This window comes from Tasmannia lanceolata, unplaced genomic scaffold (assembly GCF_043159265.1).
Source record: "Tasmannia lanceolata isolate RefF3 unplaced genomic scaffold, GAP_Taslan_0.1 ptg000037l, whole genome shotgun sequence".
In the NCBI taxonomy this organism is placed as follows: Eukaryota; Viridiplantae; Streptophyta; class Magnoliopsida; order Canellales; family Winteraceae; genus Tasmannia; species Tasmannia lanceolata.
In genome coordinates, this window is record NW_027518714.1 from 61,433,956 (window position 1) to 61,457,488 (window position 23,533).

The window sequence follows — 23,533 nt, forward strand, 5'->3', positions numbered from 1 at the left end:
CATTTTCAGGGGAATCGGAATATAATGCGGATTCTAATTCCTGATTAAAAATTCAAAACCATTCATCGACTGTTTTTAAAAACAAACTGGACCCAATTGAAATGATACGGCAGTCAACAGTTCAAGAAAAGAAGCAGAACCCACCTGAAGGATTGTAACATAGATTAGGCTTAACAAAGAACCCAGTATGTTTAGAGGAGCCATTCTGGGAGAAGAGAGACATTGAGGAATAAAATGCGTGTAAATACCACAACACAGTTAAATTGAAAACCCTTATCAAATCTCACTCCTGCACCCAAGTCTGCTGAATACCATTACAAATTACAGATTGAGATTAAGAGGTGTTTTCCTCCTTTACATTTTGCATCCTCTACCACTGCATCAGCCTCAAATGTCAAAAGATGAGCCGACCTTCCTGTAAGGATTGCATGAGATGTATCTAAATGACTTAGGAGAAAAGGGATAGGAGCCATCTTAAATGAATTCAAAGCAAGAACAAGTGATCAGAGAATTGAATTCAATTGTGATGTAATTAGAGAGAAAAAATGAAATCAAGAAGATGAGATAAAACTTCAACACCCAATATCATCTAAAGCAAGGAATGAATGGAAATTGTAAATTTTCAAATCAAAATCAAAACACAAATGATGAACTGAGACAATAAGAGATAAATTTGACACCAAACCATGTTCTAAAAATGATGAAAAGAAGAAAAACAATGGAAGAAAAAAGAGCAAAGAGTTCCAAACTCGGACTCGGGACCCGACTCAGCTTGATGCCCAAGTTGGGTCTGCCTCAACACCCGAGTCAATCGTATCTCTCGGCAACAGATGAGCCTTTACTCGCCTTTAGGCCTGCTAGTCTTGACTCCGACTCGTGGAAAACCCATTTGAATTACCTGGGTAGAACACCCAACTCACCGGGTTATCAAAATCTCCTTTGTTTTAAACAAAATTGGCAAACCTCTCCTTGTGGGAATCTCGAATGTGGTCTTTTGCTGCTTTTTCTTTAACCATCTTCAAGTTATTGATGGGACAAATCATCGGATAGTATGATCTCTTGGTCATTGGGGCCCACCAACTTAACGGTTATGCATCTCCAGATTTTGGCCCCACCAAATGGCACCATGAGAAGCTTGAGCTGGGCCCATCTACATGACATCGTGATGATCTCCAATCCTTTTATTCAGTGGGTCCAAATTAAACGGTTTGAAAATCATAACCAGTTATCCACTGGGTGGGTTGTAAATGGACGGTTAAAAACTGCCGTCATGTACTATTGATGTGGTGGGCCATTGCTAAGAGACCAATAGATCCAGATATCACATTGAAAAGGAGATCCTATCCACAAGAAGCATATATAATCAGTGGCTTGGAGAAAACTTGAAACTTCACCTTTATTAAATCACCCTTGATCAAGGGCTAGGATCATCAAATGTCCATGATGGGCCAGATTTGTCATGACCCAGAAAAGATTAGTCAGTCCACTTGCCGTCCTCTTAATTGAACATCAATCGTTCAGAAAAATCTTAATGACTAAAACATCCCAAGGCTAAGAACAAAACCTCCTTTTGAAGGAACTATACTTTTTTAATAATGACACTCCACTTTGGGTACTATATTTTGAGAATTTATTTGATGGGTGGCTGTGAAAAAACGTGAAGTCTAAAAAAAGTGGGTAGGGCCCACTTCTTCTTTTTTTTTTTTTATGATTCCTTAAATGATTTTTGGAAATCTCCATTTTCAGATTAGTTCAGATCGGAGGGCTAGGATCATCCTATGGAACTGATTTTTGGGGCACGACCCCTATTTACATTGTGCCCAAACGGATGAATGGTTTGGATCATCAAAAAAAGTGGGCCGCACCTACTTTTTTAGACTTCACGTGTTTTCACGGCCACCCATCATATAAATTCTCCTATATTTTTCCAAAAGCAAAAAGTAGAACCTCAAAAAAACACAACCTTGAATGGTTTGGAACATAGAACAAGTGGGCCCAACTTGAACTTCTTCCCTCTTGTAATCACCTTATCATTCCTTTATATAATCAAATCAAGTGTACATTATTAGCTCTAAACATGGCATTAACAATAACTCTAATGCAATGATACCGTATTGGTTTACTTGGGAACTGATCCGTATACAACGTGTAGTACCTCACCTTTCTGGCCTCATTCAAATAACACAATCCGAGGTGCCCCACGAGCGATCTGGAACTGCAAATTGGGCAGCAAAGAGATGATCAAATTCTATATGTAAATAGCCTTATCTCAGTAAACATTCAATCTAATGGAGATTATAACCTTAATGAGAGACATTAAGAATAAAATCCGATTAAGTTGCATAAAACAAGCAGAGAAACATGTCAATGAGAGTTACTGGATATCATATCTCAATCATACAGACAAAATGACAGCACTACAAAGAAGAGAAGTGCCAGTGGGAGAAAGGTATTATTAACCTTTTGAAGTGAGGAGTTGTATTCAGAAAAGGTATCATTTCCTGCATTTTATCTTGTGGGTGCCTGCAGACAACCTCATTCAGTCAGGAAAACTCCAAGTGCTCAATACATCCAACATGTACATTGATGTACATTGATGTACATGTTGGCATATATGCATATCTATGTATATTTAGGGGCCTCTTTAGATGCCACCAAAATTAGTTTTTTTTTTATTGTTATTATTATTATTTTGGATGGAAAGGTAGTTCTTATTTGCAAATTGAACTTCCTGGCTAACTTTGGCTCTGACATGCAGAGTTGAAGTCTAGAGTGGACTCACTGATCACTTTTGCAAAGTCATTGATTGAATTACAGGGTACCATTATTTTAATTTAATCTTATTTGCAAATGGACATTAAGGACTCTTTGGAAGCCATTATCTGTAGCATTTTTAAAACTACTGTAACTATTATTTGCAAATAATCATATTTAACTTCAAAACCATTTGCTTATAAGATTTATGTGAACAATTTTTTGAGGCATCAGAGGCCTTAAGTTTTTGTGTGTGAAGGCTGTTGACATGATTGTGGTAGTCGTCGTTGCATGGTTTTGGCCAGATTCTAGCATCTGGGTGCGTTACAAGAACAAGTTCAAGTTTTCTGGCATGGGTGTCAGGAATCCAGTGGAATTTTTTGCCAAGGAGCTTTTGAAATTGTCTATAGAGTAAACAGTCAACTTGAGAATGCGTACAATTTCGAGTTTTTTTTTTTTTTTTTTTTTTTTTTTTTTTTAAATTGTAACAATATCGAGTTATTGAATGCCAAAAAGGGATCAAAAGGAGTTCTAGCTAAGCTCAACTGAAACAGAGAAAACATGTTCATTTCTGTTTTTAACATATAGAAGATTTATATCTCTTTTCACTTTCCTGAAGTCTCTAAAGTTTTATCAGTTACAGGGGTTCCATTATACCTTCTGTAGGTTGTTTTTTGGAGAACAAAAGGATGCTCCTTAAATAAAATACAACAATTTTTCCATTATAAGATGCTAGAAAAATGGAGAAATTAAATAATGTGTAAGATGAATAACCTCAAGTTGATGCTATGAATTTCTGAAGGACTTCACGCCCAATTTTCTTCTTGATTGTCTCAAAACAATCCTGGTATCATGATCAGTGTTAGGAATTCTTCAACTGTTTCAATCTCTCCACAACTTGCTTCATTGACAGCCGAATAGAAAGTGATTCTATGGTGCATTCCAATGCAAGTCTCAACATCCCAATCAAATGATCCTTTGGACCTGTTTCCCACAGCACTGAAGAGAAAAGCTCAGATGAGCGCCCCTCCTTGATCAGCAACTTCCCCCAGGCAACAATATTGAACCCATTTCCGTACTCACAGAATGAAGGATCGAGTGATCGCTTCCCCGACACTAATTCCAAAAGCACAACACCAAAGCTATAAACATCTGCCTTGTCAGAGACCCTACAGGTGGTTGCATACTCAGGTGCGACATATCCGAATGTGCCGGCCACATCAGTTGTAGCGTGAGTTTCCGAAACTTCCAGAAGCCTAGCCAATCCAAAATCAGAGAGATAAGCGTTGAGCTCTTCATCGAGCAAAATGTTGCTAGGCTTGATGTCCCGGTGAACTATCCGAGGGACACAAGTATCGTGAAGATAGGCCAAGGCATGGGCTATGTCTAGAGCTATCTTGTGAATGACTGGCCAATGCAAATTTTTTCCTATTCTGTCGTGAATGAAGGTCTCCAGATTTCCACCTGAGAGGAAATTGTAAATTAGAAATGTCTCGGCTTCCCCCATATGGTATCCGATTAGAGTAACAAGATTCTTATGCCGAATCCTTCCCAAGGTTCTGATCTCTGCATCAAACTGTTGAAGACCCTGAAATCTGCCTATGCAAAGTCTTTTCACAGCTACTAGGAACCCGGGGACTAGCTCTGCCTTATAGGTTGCTCCGAACCCACCCGTGCCGATCAAGTTCCCAATACTGAAATTTCCAGTCGCCCTGACAACATTCTCGTAACTCAGCCCAGCGGGAACATCTGTAAATGTCACGACAATTTTCCTTCTTAGGCTGGGGAGTCTAACGAGATTTCGCCTTCCCAACAGCATGATTAGAATCAGCACTAGGAGAGTAAAGACAATGACAGAGGCAGAAGCAACCATCGCTATCCCAAAGGACTTCAATTTACTACTTCGACCACTCCGCCGCATTTCAAGAGGGAATGGAAGTCTAGATGGTGGTGCCGAGTTCTGGACTGTACACGGCTGCAGGAAGGAATTAGCTTTGAAGTAATTGCAGTCACCTGAATGTTTGAGATATGGTATATGACCAGAAAGGTTGTTGAAAGAAACATCTAGTTTGGTAAGGCTTTGAAGCTTTGAGAAAGATGGAGGGATCTCACCAGAAAGCCTGTTGTGATCAAGAAGCACAACTTCGAGGTTAGAAGCATTCACCAAACTCGCAGGGATATTACCAGTTAGAGCATTTTTAGACAGATCCAAAACTGTAAGAGAAGACAATTGACCAAGCTGAGTGGGGATTTCTCCCGTTAAATTGTTCCCTCCCAGAAGAACCCACATCAGATTCTTCAATTTTCCCAGCTGATCGGGCACTGTTCCGTTCAGGCTATTTCCTCTCAAGTCAAGGTGAGAAAGCATTTGCAAATTGCCAATGTCAGGAGGGATCGACCCAGAAAGCCGATTATTAGCTGCTTCAAATTCCTTCAACTGCAAGCAGCTGAGAAGCAACCCTGATGAAATCCCACCTGCTATCTGGTTAACACTCAAATTAACTGCAAAGCTCTGTAGATCGTTATAGTCCAAATAAAGCTTATCAGGAAGCGATCCATTAAACTCATTGCTGTTCAGCAACAACCCATAGGACAATTTAAGAGCAGCTGAGAATAACCCATCTCCTAATAAGAACAGTGGCAAAGGGCCTGCAAAACCATTCCAACTAAAATCATGAAGAACGATGAAATCCTCATTCAAAATCGATTCAAATGGGTTTCTCATCCAAGCACTCAAAAGAGCTGCAGCGTATGCATTCTTTAGGTTTCCAGTACTGTTTTGATTGCAGCTAGTTTTCGCAAATCTCCCTAGCAACCCAGATAAAGAATTACGACTGACATTCAAGTAAATCATACACTGAAATTGTAGCTGCGAAGGGAGCGATCCCTCCAAATTATTTGAACTTAAATCCAAGAAAGACAAATCTCTACACATTCCAAGCCCTTCTGGAATCAGACCAGAGAAATAATTCTGCCCCAAATTCAGAACTCGCAGTTTACACAAATCTCTCCAATTATCCGGCAATCTACCATTTAAATTCGCCCGAGGAGCCCAAAAAATTTCAAGACTCGGAAGCAGAAGTAGCTCAAAAGGAATCCCACCCACAAAAGCATTGAATTCTCCTCTCAAATTCACCTCAAAGCTATCAACAGACGAGAAATCAACCAAATTTGTTAAAACAAGAACTGAGAGCTCACCACAATTCGCAAGCTCGTTCGGTATCCTATCAGTGAGACTGTTCCTAGAAACATCAAGAACCCTAAGTTTGGAAATCTGACCAATTTCTGCAGGTATCTGACCTTCAAGTATGTTCCCATCCAATAAAAGCGACTGAATATTTGAACAATTCCCAATCTCAGGTGGGATCTTACCCACCAAAAAATTACCAGAAAGATGCAAATGAGTAAGAGACTCACAATGACTCAAATGATTAACTTTAATTCCACCAGAGAGCTGATTATTAGACAAATCTATCAATTCCATTCCCGAAAATCCAATAAGGTTCTCTGGAATTGGACCAGAGAATGAATTATAAGAAAGATTAAGAACACGAAGAGACGAAAGATCGCTTATCTGATTAAGAATCCCTCCTGAGAAGTTATTCCCTCGAAGCTCGAGGATTTCCAGTGACCGAAGGCCGAAAATCTCCACCGGAATCTCGCCATAGAAATCATTATGAGGTAATGACAAAACCCTAAGCTCAGTGAGATTTGCAATGGAAGGGGTTAGGGTTCCGGCGAGTAGGGAGTTTTTTGTGGTGGAATTGGAAACTGATTCCGGTGGCTGGGGAATCTGATTCCCGGTGATGTTTAGAGCTATTACTCTGCCGGAAAATCTGTCACAGGTGATTCCATACCATTCGCAGTGGCTTTTTTCGGACTGATTCCAGTCCGAAAGTAGATCCGATGGATCGAGAGAGATGGAGTTTTTGAAGCTGAGAAGCGACATTGCGTCTGTAGAAACGGAAGCAGTGATTTTGGAGAAGAATAATGATAAGGAAAAGATGATTATAACGAGGACCTCCATTGTCTTTATCAAAAAGCTTCAGGAACTGAGAAGATACTGCAGTAAAGAGGATTTTCGCCGGAAAATAGTTGCAGCGGTGAAATTCCGCCACGAAATGTTGCCGGCGACAAGATTCCAGCCGGAAAATCTCGCACGTGCTAGATTTCTGAGGAAATTTCTGCACCGGCAAGATCTGGCCGTAAAATGTTGTAACAGATGCGAGATTTCGGTCGGAAAACAGTACGAAATCGCTGAAATCGGTGAGATTCCGATGAAATGTTACAATGTCGGCGAGATTTAACCGGAAAGTGTTTCAAACATATGAAAATCAGATCTCGCTCTCTCCTTTTTACGTAGTCTTCTCCGTCACTCTTCACTTTAATGTGTACAAAAAGACAGAGAGAGGGGGTGCTCCTATAAAGAACAGGGGGTGTCTCAAAAGTTTTCGCATTTACATATATATATCTAGGGTTAGAACAGGGGGTGTCACATTCCGGTTGCTATAAGACAACAGTGAGAAAAGTATGCCAGCAATACAACGCTCCTTCCTCTTCCCATAACGTTTCTTATTGTCGTCAGGTCATGTCACATGCTCCACACATGGAATATATAATACTGGTTTTTAAGGACAAGAAATCAAAGCTGTCCCTAAATCTACGACCATACACGTGTATGAGATCTCTGGCGTTCGTTCTGTGGACACATGCTGATGGATCTTAGTACAACAGTAATTTGTATATGGGAGTTCGAATATGGTCAAAGTATTGGACCTCTCACATCGGATGTGGGTGGTGTATTGATGAACGGCTAGGATTCATCGTTCATTGACCGTTGTAACATTTAGCAGGCCGGCTGTTGCATGAGAGAGCAGCCACATAGGCTCACTTGTCAATAGATTTTGTCTAATTCATTAATGCATTGAGGTGGCTCCTCTCTCATGCCACAGCCGGCCCACAAAATGCCTTCTGCAATGATCCCTAGCAAATCCCTTATAAATATTACGTAATGTATGCTATTATCTAAAGGGAAGGGATATATCCGCCCCTTTTCATTACTTGGGACAGCCAACAGCAATATCCGTTGAATCCTTCCCGTGTGAAGTGCAACAGCCCCTTTGCAGTCATAGATACACTGTAGCTGGGTGTCCCAGGTAATGAAAAGGGCGGATATATCACTTCCCTAATTCTATTGTTATATAGAAATTTGAAATTAATTGAATTTGTATTATCCTAGGTATATTTCCTTTTTTGTGGTAAAAAAAATGTTGATATTTTAGAGATGGATGTGGATGTGGGTTACTGTGGGCCATGGGAGATGTGTTTATATGCAAGTGGTTTCATGTCAAGGAAGTCTATGAAGTTCTTGGTTGGAAGCTTCTCATGAGAGAGAGAGAGAGAGAGAGAGAGAGAGAGAGAGAGAGAGAGAGAGAGAGAGCCTAACAGACTCCAAAAGCATAAAGAAGGAAGTAGAGAGGAGAAAGAGAGAGGAGAAAGAGAGTACCAAAGAGACTCCAAAAGCATAAAGAAGGAAGTAGACTCTAACTTTTCCTTTTTTTTTTGAAAACAAATTCAAAAAGTCCATGTGATGGGCCCATATATGATGTCCCTTGCAATCATGCATCACTCATCAAAACTTACCATATATAAACTGCTACTGCCTTGGTTTTTGAACCAAGGAAAAGTCAGAAAAAGGGCTTTCTCTTGAATTAAAAATCAAGAGAGAGATGGTTTTCTCAATCCGTCCTTTATAATCTCACGGTCGGACATCATATGAGTTCTCATCTTTCTCATTCTCCTCTTAATGCGTCATGTCTAGCAGCGACCATATCACCATACATACATTCATATACATAGGGACATATACCTATATAAATATGCACAGTGGGTCCCACATTTGACCGATCTGAACCGTGCACATGGCAGGCCTTGCTTTGGATCTCCTATGATCAATCAATCATGCCAATCATACAATTCTAACATTCAAGTATTTTAGCAGTAGTGTGTGAATAGCTGGCCCCATATAGTTTTTGATCAAAAGCAAGGCCAATAAAATAGACGGTTCTGATCAGTTAAATGCGGAGCTCTACATTCAACCAAACAGTATTTTGCTGACATGGAAACCAAAAAACACACAAAATCCCTACAAAACCCAAGATATCATGCAACCAAACAGGTTAGGACACAAGGGTACCAACATCCCCCACCAAAAAATTTGAAGGAAAAAAGGGAAATTATATGGTAAGAAAGCTAATCCTGGTTCATCCAGTTCACATGAACATAATCCAGACATTTCATTTGGTAGTCCTCTGTTGTGTATATGATAAGAACAAAGGATATCACACTTGATGATTCCAACCATTCTTCGGGATGGAAAACTATTTTACACTTATGCATGGCATGGGTGGGGCCACCATTTTACATCCATGCATAGCATGGGACATGAATCCTAGTGTAGTCCAACTTTTACCGGTCATCACGAAGGTACATTGACATGTATGTACGTTGATCATGTGTATGTAGTACGCATGCGTTCATGACTGACGACTTGCATTTTCATGCATGTGATGGGATAGAAGGGAATCATTTTTATTGGAGTTTGAGCCGTAGATTACAAAAATAAGATACGGATAAATCATTTACCTCCCCTCTAGTTTCTGGCATATCCACTTCAACCCCTATATTTTAAAAATTGATAAAGACAGCCCCTCTAGTTTCGTTTTGTTATAAGTATACCCTTTCCGTCAACTGACCGTTACGTTAACCCGACGGAACCGTAGAAAGTAACCAGGGTTAATATTTTATGGACCAAAATATCCCCGTATCTGTGTTCTCTGAAACACCACCCCCTCCAAATCCTTCACCACCACCAACACCACCCCCGACACCACCACCCTCACCGAATCCGCCACCCTATCCGGACCCACCACCAACTCCACCACCTCCACCACTGCCCCTCCACCGCGACCCCCAATGCCTCCTCCTGCACCACCACCCGCACCGAATCCTCCACCCTGCCCGGATCCACCACTAACTCCACCACCTCCACCACTGCCCCCTCCACCGCCACCCCCAACGCCTCGTCCTGCACCACCTCCTACACCACCACCCGCACCAAATCCTCCACCCTGCCCGGATCCACCACCAACACCACCTCCTCCACCCCCTCCAAATCCTCCGCCACCACCCACACCACCCCCGGCACCACCACCTACACCACCACCCGCACCGAATCCACCACCGTGTCCTGACCCACCACCACCACCACCTCCCAAACCACCGCCAGCACCACCACCGTCTCCACCACCCGCACCAAATCCAGTTCCGTCGAGTAAAAACCCAAAGATAAAAAAAACCCAACTGTTGTTTTCTTCATTTCCAGTCAACTTAAAACATAGGGCAAATGGGTCATTTCAGAAGCGCTGTTTGCACCGTCCAGTGAAAAAAACCCAACGAAACTAGAGGGGATGTCTTTGTCAATTTTTAAACTATAGGGGTTGAAGTGGATGTGTCAGAAACTAGAGGGGAGGTAAATGTATTTATCCCAATAAGATAATTTCTATGATGGGTGGCCGTGAAAACACGTGAAATCTAAAAAAGTAGGTACGGCCCACTCCATATGATGATCAAAACCGTTCATCTGTTTGGGCACAACGTAAATAGGTTGTGCCCCAAAAATCATTTCCATAAGATGATCCTAACCCTCTGATCTATAGAAGATTCCATAAATGTTTTTGGGGCACTCCATATTCAGATCCTCCGATCTATAGAAGATTCCATAAATGATTTTTGGGGCACTCCATATTCAGATCAGAGGGTTAGGATCATCATATGAAAATGATTTTGGGGGGCACAACCTATTTACGTTGTGCCCAAACAGATGAACGGTTTGGATCATCATATGGAATGGGTCGTACCTACTTTTTTGGACTTCACGTGTTTTCACGGCCACACATCATATAAATTCTCAATATCCATAAATGACTTTTAGGGCAATCCATATTCAGATCAATTCAGATAAGAGGGTCACGATCATCCTATGGAAATGATTTTTGGGGCACAACCTATTTACGTTGTGCCCAAAACAGATGAACGGTTTGGATCATCATATGGAGTGAGCCGTACCTACTTTTTTTAGACTTCACGTGTTTTCACCGCCACCCATCATATAAATTCTCCTAAAATAAATAAAAAAGAGAGCCTTCTCGTTTGGATAGACAGACACGAGAGCATGTCACGAGAAACATGAGACCGTGAGCCAGGAATCGAGCTGAATGTCTGTAATCCCACTATCTATCTCTCCCGCGCGGTTCTATCAAGAAAAGATTCCTCGGTTTGAAAAAACAAGTGGAGTCAGGAGTGCCATTATCAAAACAAGATAGTTAGAGTTCTTTTCTTGCAAAAAACCTACATGCATGTCACCCAACCCCGTTTATAAGGCAAAGAATGATAAATGCAGTCGGATGACGTGGATCCATTGGGGCGCCCCTTGCAGCTGGGCCTTTGCAAGCTCGCCCTTCAATTTAGCAATCTTACTATAACTAAATTGTTAATTTCATTATCTTAAACGAACGGGACCTTAGTAACAACCGTCAGTTTTGCACTCTAAAAATATTTTATGGGAAATGATAAATGCGCCCCTTTTCATCACCAGGGATACCCAGCAATAGAGTATCAATTACTACAGAGAGGCTGATATACTTCACGTCAGAAGTATTCAACGGATTTGATTGCCACTTACACTACAGTTGGCGTCCGAGTGATGAAAAGGGACGCATTTATTATTTCCTTACAAATGTTTATGCCAACATTTTTTTTGTTTTTTAGCAAAATGACAGTGCTAACATTGAAATTACAATGTTACAAGATTACCTCAGTATCTTTAACTTTAACATAGATATTAGTGTAATGTACTCCAAAGATCCCATCTCTTTCTCAGGTAACATTTTCAAAATTATATAAAAAACAAGGGGGCTTAGTTATAATTTATAGGTTGATGAGGATGTTGTTACAATATAGAAGTTTCACAGAAACTTCCTTAAACGTGTATCTAACTATAAATAAGCAACACAATCAACTTGAACATGATTAATTGAAGCACACGTATGCGTGACAAGAATCATACAAATTAGAATAGTTAATCATGAAGAAGTCAAGACAACTAATTAATTAATCAAAATTTTAAAATATTTGAGCAAGACCCACATAGGTATCCATTCAAAAACATTATCCTTCATCTTTGTGCAACTTTTGGACACATGCATTTGATCCCTTCCCTAATTTTTTTCCAATGAGGTGGTGTACTCCTTTGAAAAGTTGAATTTCTTTCCACTCCTTTTTCAAACAAGGATTTGTGTAGTCTAAGAAATGGACTAAGAGGCTTTATTTTGACATCATTCTTGGAAGAGATTCTCATGGTTAGGTTGCCTAAAATTAGATTTAAATAGCATCATGGGGAAAAGGTCTTGAGAAGCACTGCACATACAAAGGCTTACCTTACAAAGATAACAATGCATTCAATGCATGTCTCTATCAGCAACGACTTCTTAGGAATCCAAAGGTAAGTTGCTCCCTTTTGTTTTGCCCACCTTTCCTATGAAAAGTTACCGGGGTGCAAGTCGTGCAACTTGGGCCGGGTTAGGTCTGGTTGGGGCCAACCCGAGGCAGCAATAACTCAACACTAACCTGAACCTCGGGTTGACGAGGGTCAACCCTACCCTATCCCACATTTAGATCTCTCAACCCTAACCAAACACGTCTAACCCAATTTTGGGTCGGGTTGGGTTAAGGTTGGCACGGATAAACACATAAGATGGATATTAGGTTTGGGTAGGATTCAGGTCGCGATAAAATTAGAGAGACGGTTTGGGTTCTGGTTGGATCGGGTTGTCCACAGCCTCAACACTAATCCAATCCATAATTAAATCGGGTTGGCTTTTGTTGGAGAAAAATTTGTGTACTGGTTCAATCTAAGAAAAGATAAGAAGATAGGAAGATGCTTCAAGGCGCGTAAACGTTTTCCTTAAGACGATATTCACCCCCACCAGTAGTGTGCACATGAAACCACAAACTCGCCTCTAAGATACAATGAAGCCCGGTTCGAAACCGATTGTTTGATGACGTTCTGCACTGAACGGAATCAAGCCTGAATCACCTTTGAATTTTGCAAGTATTTGAGACCTAAGTGTTCTGTTTCTGCAGAAAACAGAGTACTTGATAGTATTTCTAAATTGTAAAAAACAGTAACTTTGTAGGGGTTTAGAGAGAGCGAGAATTGTGCTGGAAATAGCAATTTTGGGTATGCTAAAGTAGAAGTCTGAATTCTGTTTGCGAAGTGTAAAGTACGCCTTAAAAGGCGCCAATAAAGCGCCACATAGCCCATTGCCCAAGCCGCGCGTGTGCGAATGGTACGTTGCACCGTCCCGTGATTTAAATCCAAGGCTAAGACCCATTGTGCACCATAATAAAGTAGATAAAAGAGTAAAACTTTATAAGCCAAACTTTTTCTTTCTTATGAGTCGGTACGGGACTATCTTTTTCACACTACTTTTGCACTCTTCTCTTTTTCTTGCAAAAAACAACTCTTTCCAAAGAAAAGTTTTTCCTCTTCCAAACACTATCTTTTGACCAAAAATCAAAATCTAACAGCTTTTTCCCCAACCCAACCTAACTCAAGCTAAAATTAAGTTAAACTCATCTGGCTTGGGGTAAGCCCGACCCAAGTTGCACCCTAGTGCCATTTGTATAGATGGTTGGAACTTACAGTTGAAGAGTACATACTCAAGAACATGAGATTACAACAAAATACTAGTTCAAACTTGAGACATTCTAAACGCTGGAATGTATGGGCATTTTACTTACTAGAGAGGCTTGGAGATCTCTCCATTTCGCCACCCACATGGAGGAGAACCCGTTTGTCCGGTGGAAACCAGTGGCGTGCAAGCAAATAAGCGATCCGGGAGGTTCCATGAGTCCAGGTGCAAATGTTGAATTTCAAAGGATTTTCAGAGAACTTCTAGGGCTTGTTTGGGTATAGGGAAAAACGTTACAGAGTTTTTTTTTTGTCTTTTTGGTGGGAAAAAAATCTAGGGTCTAGTAGGTTTCAATTTTAATAGAAAATTCGGAAGTTTTTTTATTTTGTAAAACAATTTCCTTGGAAAATGAGTCAGCCAAATATTGAAAATCATTTTCCATAATTAAACTTGTCCTTTTTCACTGTCCTTTCGAGAGACTACAATTAGCTATTTCACATGTGAAATCCACTGCAATAAATTAAAAACTCACATCAGCCCCTTTTTGCAATGAACAATGCGAATGCATGCTTAGATTATGCTTATTCACGATTTCTGTTTCATTACGTTATGTTTGTTGTTCAATTGGGCAATCAAAACCTTCTCTATGGTGTGGATGACGAGCCAGACTCATCCATACGGTCAGATTAATCGACCCCCATCTCTCTCTCTCTCTCTCTCTCTCTCTCTAAACACTTCCCTATATGGGGTCGATTTAAGATATATGTGGGTCGATTTATCACTGCCCTAGTATTAATAGTAATAGTAATAATAGTGTCAGGATTAGACTTTTGAGGCGGGTAGATCCTTTCACCTTATTCATGGAAATTTTCTAAAGGATTCATTAATCGACCCCAACTAGTTTGGGACAAAAGGCTTAGTTGAGTTGGGTTGAGTTGAGCTGAGTTGAGTAATAATAGTAATAATGTTATTATTATTAGAGGAATGCTAAATTGAAGGCTACCCTTACTAAAACCCAGCCCTGAGGGCGTTCCATTGGATCCACATTACCCTACCACATTTATTTCTCTTTTAATTTTGTATTTTTCTGTACCATTATAAATGCAGCTGGGGAACATGGGTCCAACGGGGTGCCCTTCATAACAGTAGCATTGCTATTAATATTAATATTAATAATATGAAAAATTCGCAGAAAGGCATTTCACAGCTGACTTTTGCATGAGAACAGGCATCTTTCCAGCAGATTTTGTCCTATTCATTTGATTCATCTGAGGTGGCTGTTCTCTCATGCAAAAGTCAGCCCCTAAATGCCTTTCTGCCAAATTCCCTTGCAATCCCTAATAATATTATTGTGTGTGTGTAAGATGGATCACACCCTACCCAACCCTTCATAGAAGAACCTGAGATTCTTGTCCTTGACCTCAAGAGTTCCTGCTACGTATGGTTGACGGAATTTTTTTGATTCTTGGGACTTTTGTGGAATTTCCGTAGGAAACCCACGTTTGGTTGGTGGGCCCAAAATAATCCCAGGAACCAAAATAACCCCGCATGAAACCCCGGGAAGGAAAAAAAAAATACTCCCGAGAACTAAAAATAAGCTAACAGAAGAATTTTTTTTCTTCCCAACAGTTCAAGCAACCAAACAAAATAGTCCGGTCAACCAAACATGGTAAATACCGGGATACTTCCAGGGAGTTTTTTTTCCCACCAATCTCCCAGCAAGTTTTTTGTTCCACAAAAATCCCAAGAACCAAAAAAATTCCGGCAACCAAACGGTAATCTGTTTGGTTGCCTGGTTTTTTTGTTCCTGGGAGTTATGTGGGAGAAAAAAATACCCTGGGAGATAGGTGGGAAAAAAAAGAAGTCCTAGAAGTATCCTGGTAAAATAAAAATCCTATGTTTGGTTGACTAGATTATGGTGGGAAAAAAAAAACCTTTGTTTGGTTGCTTGAACGGTTGGGTAGAAAAAAATTCTTCTCGAGCTTATTTTTGGTTCCTGAGTTTATTTTCGTTCCTGGGGTTATTTTGGGATGGGATGAAAAGGCAATCATTACAAAAGTGGGATTAAAAAATTCACCACACAAGCAATCATTACAAGAGTGGGATTAAAAAAAACCTAGTGCTAAAAGGCAAGCAAACATGGGATGGGACCAAAATTTAACTAACTCTTCCTGGGACAAAAATTTAACTGACAACCAAATGGAAAACAGGCACGGATGGCAAACGTAGCTTTGTTTTGAACGCGGGTTTATGCGAGCAGAGGATGACCATTTGGGTGTGGATGCCCATAATTACTGAATTATCCTTAGCTTTTAGAATGACAAAAATCAGTAACAGTAGAAGGAAAATAAAAAGAAATATAAAAGAAATAAGAAAAGCAAAAACAGTAGCATAAGGAACAGAAAAGAAAATATAAAAGAACTAAGAAGAGTAAAAACAGTAGTAGAAGGTACAAGAAAAAGAAATATAAAAGAAATAAGATTTTTGGAGAAATCAATTAGTCAGACATGGGACTTTTATAATGCAAGAAATACCCACAACTAGAACTTTCATAATGCAAGAAGTACCCACTGAAAGAATACTTGATACCAGAAGCCACGGTGGGAAACGGATTCGGGAATCAACATTTTAAATTGGTGGCAAAGAGATACCTAGTGCAACCAGTTACTCCAAAAGCTTAAGTTGTTGGAGAAGGCGTTATTTAATTTTTTATACTTTAACACTCCCCCTCCGTGTGGCCTGTCTTTCTTTGGGTTAGCCTACACGTGGCATATGTGGCCTCACTTTTGAGTTTGGCCATTGCATGTGGATTTTGCTATCAAGGAGGTTTGAACCCAGGCATATTTGCTCTGATACCATGTGAAACAACTAGTTACTCGAAAAGCTTAAGCTGTTGGAGAAGGTGTTGTTTAATCTTTTATACTTTAACAGTTCCATATGGAATTTTTTTCTTCTTTTGAAAAATTACATAGTCTGCAATGAAAGAACTATTGGCCCTCCCATTGGCCCTCCCTCATGCAAAAATAAATAAACAAAAAACCACCAAAGCCCAAAAACTGGGTTATATTAGCTATCAAACCAAATTGTAAGCTTCAGATGTCTTACAGGAAGAATTTAGAATACCATCATATTCATCGACAATCTGGGAGTAACTTTATCTGTTAAACAAAATTAGTCATTCTAGCATCAAGCCACCTTCATTTGATTCTTGAGTTTATCCCACCACAACTATTCAGGATACCACTACAGGCTATCATCTTCACTACAAGATTTATGTGCTTTCTCCCGTCAAAGTCACATTCCTATCGAAGACAGGCAACAACTTAAATGTGTTGACCCATTATTCATGTAATCTGTGGAGATTCAAACAAGGGTTTTGAAAAGGATTTGAACCAACCATGTTTGCCAACACTGTTACGGCTTTTAATCCCTTTGAAATTTTGCATAAACGTGCATTTTTCGTATGTGTGGTTTTGTATCCCATTGCAAACCGCTGCGAAATTAATAAATAGACATAAACGGATGAAAGTAAGAAGGGTAATTTCATACATTGGTGCCCTCCATTCGGATCTAAGATGCTACTGGGTCACATTCCAAAATTATTTTGGACCTTAGGATATTGATCCAATGACATGGTTTCCAATTGCTATACCCAAATCCTATCCATTAACGTTTGGATCCTTAGATCCAGCGGGCCATTTGGGCCCATTGGCCCCTACACAAAATTTTTGCTCCGACTCCCATAGTCTCAAGTAGACATGGCAAAAAGTGACCTAGACCCACGGGTCCACTCGGCCCGGCCCAGTTTTGATTCTATGAGACTAATTTAGTGACCTGGACCAGGCCCGTAAGGGCTCAGTTCTAATTCTACGAGTCACTAATTTAGTGACCCAGACCAAGCCCATACGGGCGAGCCGGGTGGACCCACGGGTGGCCGTAAAAACCCAAATGATCAAGATTTTATATGGTGTAAGCCCTTATAGTTCTGTACTTTTCAAAAAGTATTGTACTAACCACATCATAGGATGATCTAAACCGTCCATGTGATGGAACACAACGTTGTGCCCCAAAAATCGTTTCCATAGGATATCCTACCCCTCCGATGAGTAGAGTTTTCTATAAATAATTATATGCAATTCCTCCATAGATCAAAGGGCTAGGATTATCCTGTGGAAATGATTTTTTGGGCACAACCTATTTACGTTGTAGCTCATCACATGGATGGTTTGGATCATCCTATATTCCTATTATAGTGTGGGAATAAAAACAGCCCCCAAAAAAAAAAAATCCACCCGGCCCGTACGGGTGGGGTACGGGTTTACGGGTCATTTTTTACCTGTGTCGGTACGACCTGTACCAGTACGGGTTGGGTGAAACTCGGCCCGGCCACAAGTTTGCCAGGTCTAGTCTCAAATCTGGTAGAAAGACATGAGCGTTCTCTAACAGCCTTCTGTTTTGAGCCACATGTCAATATCAAACATATTTCGTTACAAAAATTCCCTAATTCTGTGCACGTGGCGGCGTTTGATACAATCCTGAAACAAAGCGTGTTTAGATCTTTTTACAATCAAATTAAAAACACCATTAAGAGGTAATTTTTTATTCTTAAGGGAAATGATATATTCGTCCTCTTTTCTTCCGTGGGCCACCAACCATAGTGTATTTATGAATTATAAGTTATAACTGCTTCTTTTACCCTACAAGGTGTGGTCCAGGGAAGAAAAGGGGAAAAATATATCATTTCCCTTTATTTAATCAGTATATCCTTTTTATTATTATTTTATTATTCGATTGCTGATGCTTCGTTTTTTTTCCATTTCAGCCTGGTTAGGGTTTTTATGTTCTTCTCTCTAGTTTTTGTTTTGTTTCTCGAATTTCTACCGTGATCGGTCCCAGATCGCTGATTTCTGATAGCCGATCGGCGATTTGGAGCAGGTAAGAACAATCTGTCCGAAAGGATTTGATTTTTTTCATGGATCGTGGCAACATTTTGTTTTTCCCCATTTTTGTTAGGGTTTTGATTTTTTTTGCAGCAAATTTCGGTGTTTTGACATTTTTATAGAGATCGGATGCCAGATGGACTCGTTTCTCGGCTCGGATTTTGTTTTTCAGCTCGTATTATCTTAGGGTTTTGAAACAGGGTTTCAGATCCTTTTGTTCTTCTTTTTCTGTTCTTTTGTGGATTTAGTTTTACTATTTCTGCGTGAAGTTGAGGTTTCAGATCACTGTAGAACTTTCTGATCTTATCTCGTCTTCTTCTTCTTTTTATTCAGTCAATTGAATTTCAAAATTGCATTAGGGTTTACCATTTTTTTTCTTTTTTCTTGTAACGAATCTTAAGCTCATAGTTTCGGGTTTTATTTTTTTTTCTTTTATTTATTTTTCTGTTCGATTCCGAATATTTCAGTTTTGATACATGCAAAGATAAATCAGTAATAATTTTCAGTTTTTTGCGGTTTGGGTCTGCTATATTCTACTTTTTATGGTGATTAAAAGCCGAAGGACCCTGTTTCTTAGTTTGTTTTGATGGGTGGAGATTAGGTTTTTGAAATAGAGTTTCTGATCATTTAATATTTAGGAAGTCCTAACAAAAATTTGTTGTTATTTCATTCCATTGAACTTTGCAAATTGCGTTTCTCTGTTTGGATTTTGGCCTTTCTTTCCTTTTCTTTTAAGTAGTTGGTGTTCATTTTAGTCCCTGATTTTTTCTCTTTTCAATTTTTCGTATTTTTAACCCCAAAAATATTCAGTTTTGTCTTGTTTTTAGACTTGGAGCATCTCTTCGTTTTTTTATGGCATTTCTTCTGCAAATTGCTGTTGTCTATTATTTTCTTTTTTCCCTTTAATGGGTCCTAGATGGCTAGTTTGCTCTTTGTTACTTTTGCTGCTTCTTCTATTTTTGTGTGTTTGATTTCAGCATCATATGTTCTCCTAATTGAACTGATTGTGTGTTTAGTTGGTACTCGGGTTGCATTTTCAGCCCATTTAAACTTACTATGGATTACATTTCTTATACAAAGACAATTGCAGAACCCTACTAGTCATGCATAGACAGAGATCAAACTGGAAGGCCATCCAAGATCTTGAGCTAAGACTAGGACCGTGTTCACCCCCAAAAGGTGTAAATATATTGAGTACTAACTTTGGAAGGGGCATCCCTGATCTTATTGATATTGAAGATGATGATGATGATGTGCAAATATTCTCTCCTATGTCTTCCACTGAGGTATACCCTGAAGCCTACTAATAAGTCTTCCTATTCTTATTTTTCCGCTAATTCCATCTGGATTTCTGACTCCTGCCTTGAACAGAGGCTAAGGTTTTTCCCTCGTGTGAGTTCATGGGTACCTGTCATTTCTGATGAAGATTTAGAACTTCGGCTTGGGCTCAGAGGTATTTTTCACATTCTTTCTGATGAACGACTACATTTTTCATTTGACAATTCTCATGTCTGTTTTCCTTTCTCGAATTATTCGTGACTTGGTATATGATTTTGGTTCTATGATAAAAGATAAAAGGAATTTACCACTAGTTTCATCATCTCTCTTTGAATCCAGTAGTTAAATAAATCTGTTGACAACTAATATCATTAGTTGGGTTTGCTGCCAATCTAAGACCCATTATTTGCGTGGTGCCTGGAGAAAGAATGCCACTTTATTGTAGCTTAGTGGTTTATTTCGGTGGCCCTTTTCATTTCCCCATTAATTATTTATGATTGCTGCGAGTCATTAGTTACTGAGGGCAGTACATACAGGATCAGCAATAAAAAGGTAGGATATGGATTGTTTTGGGGTCTGTGCTCTGAAGCATCTAAAAATTACAAGTTTGAGGTGAGAGTGGGACCCTTGCTAGAAGATTTGCTTAAGTATCGATCATATGAGAACATACAAAAAATTAAGGATTAGTCTGGGAGCACAAATTATTGAACTCTATCTGACAGCTACACCTCTTCTTGCCGGGAGATTAAAGTTATCCCCATGCCGAACAATCTCCATTATGGGGTGCTTTTGGACTTTTGGATGCACACCCAAATTGCAATATGGGCCTTTTTGATGTTTACACATAACCGCAATCTGAAAAGGCTCAAGCTACACTAAAATTGCCATTTGGCTAATATCATCCGAAGGCATCCTTGAGAATCTGTTTACCATGGCGTGAGTTCCATATATGGACTGGTTTCGCAATAGTTTAAACTAATGGAATGAGTTCCTTCTACTTTTACCATATGCATTTTCTCATTTATTCAGTGCCATGGCAGCTCATAACGAGTTTTCTGGGAATCCAAGTAGCCCAATATATATGTTGGATGATGGAGTTGAAGACCCTTCACTGGCTTGGAAATGCTTCAAGGTGCGTAACTCTTACTGTTGCATATCTAGGTCCCTGCAGTTGGCAGAAAATATTTGGTAATTTTTGGATTTGTTGGCATTGTCAGAACTTTGTTAGACCAAAGGAAACACACACACACACACCTCGCTAAATCAATCGTCAGCTCGCCTGAGTGAATTCCCTTTTGAACCTTGCCTGAGTCCCAGTTGTACCCTATCAAGTCAATTAAAACTCCTTTGGCTTGCCTGAGCAATGAAAATTTGAATCTGACCACATAAATCATTGATTCACAGGAAGTAGACTTCCTTTATACCTTGGTCATGTTCTCTTCTGAGCCCAACTTTTGAACCGCTAGACCCTACCTTCTCCTACTCTCCTACTTTCTGACATTTCTATTTACAATTGATCCGGTCACCATTATTCTTCTTACGAGCCACTATCACATAAGGGTCATGGGTGGAAAAAAAAAAATCTTTCATGTAAGCAGCCCCACTTTGGGAGAAGGTTACTGTTTAATAATTCTAAACCACACCGAGTCAAGATATTCTTTTCAACATTATAGTTCTTATGCCTGATGGCCTCTGATGGGGATTTAATTGCCTCTTTGATTCCATTATTATAGTTTTTGGAGTGATGTGTTTGTATTTTTATGGAAAATGTCAAAATGATAGGGGATTAGCTGGTTGTTTTCCTTGTTGTAAATTTGATATCTGTAATAAAATTACTGCCAGTCTTTCAGAAAAAAAAAAAAACAATATGGGAACTCATAATCAGCATGCCCTCCCTGGGATGGGAATGATTTTTTTGCCACGAATCTGGTTGCTCAACCAGGTGAACTATCACTCGGTTGCTCTTCGAAGCAACCAGGACACATGACTAAAAATCATTGGCAAGGTTTGTGCCCTGGTAGTGCACCCCATTTATAGTACCGGAAGCTTCTTAGGCTTTGGATGCTAAATTCTTCTTGCTTCCTAAATTCAGGGATAGCACGCTACTCACGTGCCTTCTTTTAATTAAGAGTACTCTTTCTATTTTGGTGATTTTTCTTCCTTAGAAGTGGTTTCTCTTGTTGATAATATTGCAGTGTATTTAAAACACGTAAAAGTTCATGAAGCTTTAAATAAAACTAAAACTTATGTAGGTCTCTTTCCAAAAACTTCAACATAAATCTACATGAATAAAATATGTAAAACTATAGATCCCTAAAGCTTGTAATTATAATTTAGCATTGAAATCCTCTTTACTAGTAATCCCAAACCTACAATAACCTTTCTCCCTTGCAATAAAACACTTCTTGTTTTCTTCTAGTGAGTCTTATTACATGCTTCATGTTGGATTTTGATGACATGACATTTTGAGCACGTTCCTTCTTTACTTTACTTGAAAATTTTGTTCATGCATTTCGTTTGTGTACGTTTTTTGGATTTTGAGTGTCCAAAACTGATTATTGGACTCAAAATTAAATATAAATTTGAGTCGAAGAGTCAGTTTTGGACTCATAATCAGTTCTCAAAATCCAAAACAGTAAGGGCCTAAAATGATTTTGGGGCACTGCTTCACCCCTATTATAAACGAAAGCTTTCTAGTCAATCATTTTAGCATCTTCAGAGTGCTTATGTTAACATGAACGCAGCAGAAGAAATTCAGGCAGGCATCGAGTGGCAACCGCCTAATGGAAGAACAGGAGGAAGTTAAACTGAGATGCTCAATCTGTATGGACACCATGAAGGAGGAGACTTCAACTGTGTGTGGCCATGTCTTCTGCAAACCTTGCATTTCCAATGCCATCTGCCTCCAAAAGAAGTGCCCCACTTGCCGAGAAAATCTCTCCCTCACAAGCATCCATCGCATCTATCTACCCGGAGCGACTTCCTGACCCTCCCAATCTATGAATTCAAAACATATGCTCAAGGCTTTCATGGAAGGATTCCAGAAGAAAAGATGCATCTGAAAATGTGGTAGATGGATGTTACTTCTGATGATATATCATCTCTGCTGAAAAGTTTTTGTGAGTGAGAGGGGTGGCTGGAAAATTTATTTTCCATTTTCTTTTATACGGGTGATTACTAATTCGATTACCCTTACTGATGATCATCTCTGCCATTTTTGGGCAGCCATTTTCAGTAACTAGGTTTGTTGGGCCTGCTGTTTTGTTTCTGCCATAAAATAGAGTAAAATCTGTTATTAAACATGGACGGGAGCTGATGATATCATTAAATTCCCTCAATCTGGACCTTTTCATTGGCATTTGTAAGATTGAGAACCTGAAATTTTAAGGGGATGTATTTAACCAACTCCATGAGCAGTAAACTGGTGGAGTTGGTGAATAGTTGTTTACTTTTAGGGGCATGAGCTTATCCACTCATGTCTTGGTCGTTATCTATTTAGATCCATTATGGATAGGATCTTTTTCCTAATCCTCTTCTGATCTTACTTTCCAAGTCTAGTTCGTGATCTTGGGCTTAGGGTTAGTGGAGGGTAGGGGAAGATGAAGAAACTTGAGAGGAGAATTGTCATCGAAAATGAAACGTTTGTAAGTATGAAAGATATTTTCGTACATTAGTGCCCTTCATTCGGATCTAGGACTCCCCATCAGATTTTGTGGGTAAGTCTGGGCCACTATATGGATATGGATCCAAACAGTTGTACTGAAACCTGGTTAATTAATTACTGTCTTAGTCCATTGATACCACTAA

At 39.6% G+C, this 23,533-nt stretch overlaps 1 protein-coding gene and 1 pseudogene across 8 annotated transcripts; one reads left to right on the forward strand and one right to left on the reverse strand.

Annotated features, from left to right (window-relative positions):
* Window positions 1-1,969: 1,969 nt before the first annotated feature.
* On the reverse strand, window positions 1,970-7,329 carry LOC143860534 (LRR receptor-like serine/threonine-protein kinase RPK2 pseudogene; annotated as a pseudogene). 4 transcript variants are annotated; one of them, XR_013239744.1, is made up of 3 exons: window positions 3,529-7,329; window positions 2,461-2,523; window positions 1,970-2,209 (listed from the first exon to the last, which is right to left on the reverse strand). The product of XR_013239744.1 is annotated as an LRR receptor-like serine/threonine-protein kinase RPK2 pseudogene, transcript variant X2 (transcript). The 4 variants fall into 4 exon arrangements; XR_013239743.1 differs by having other exon boundaries at window positions 1,970-2,215; XR_013239746.1 differs by lacking the exon at window positions 2,461-2,523.
* Window positions 7,330-18,230: 10,901 nt separating this feature from the next.
* On the forward strand, window positions 18,231-23,254 carry LOC143861700 (uncharacterized). 4 transcript variants are annotated; one of them, XM_077372576.1, is made up of 5 exons: window positions 18,231-18,443; window positions 19,465-19,734; window positions 19,820-19,901; window positions 20,767-20,858; window positions 22,471-23,254. In XM_077372576.1, the coding sequence occupies exons 2-5, from the start codon at window positions 19,552-19,554 to the stop codon at window positions 22,711-22,713; spliced, it is 600 nt and encodes a 199-aa protein (XP_077228691.1). In that variant the 5' UTR covers window positions 18,231-18,443; window positions 19,465-19,551; the 3' UTR covers window positions 22,714-23,254. The 4 variants fall into 4 exon arrangements, with proteins under 4 accessions (XP_077228691.1, XP_077228689.1, XP_077228690.1 ...); XM_077372574.1 differs by having other exon boundaries at window positions 18,234-18,443; window positions 19,529-19,734; XM_077372575.1 differs by having other exon boundaries at window positions 18,234-18,443; window positions 19,539-19,734.
* Window positions 23,255-23,533: the final 279 nt, after the last annotated feature.

Excerpts from the sequence above, each read along its gene's own strand:
- LOC143861700 (XM_077372576.1), top strand. The coding sequence starts at position 19,552 with ATGCATAGACAGAGATCAAACTGGAAGGCCATCCAAGATCTTGAGCTA. Across the intron at positions 19,735-19,819 it reads CTCCTATGTCTTCCACTGAG|AGGCTAAGGTTTTTCCCTCG; the intron begins GTATACCCTGAA and ends TGCCTTGAACAG. Across the intron at positions 19,902-20,766 it reads ACTTCGGCTTGGGCTCAGAG|CTCATAACGAGTTTTCTGGG; the intron begins GTATTTTTCACA and ends GTGCCATGGCAG.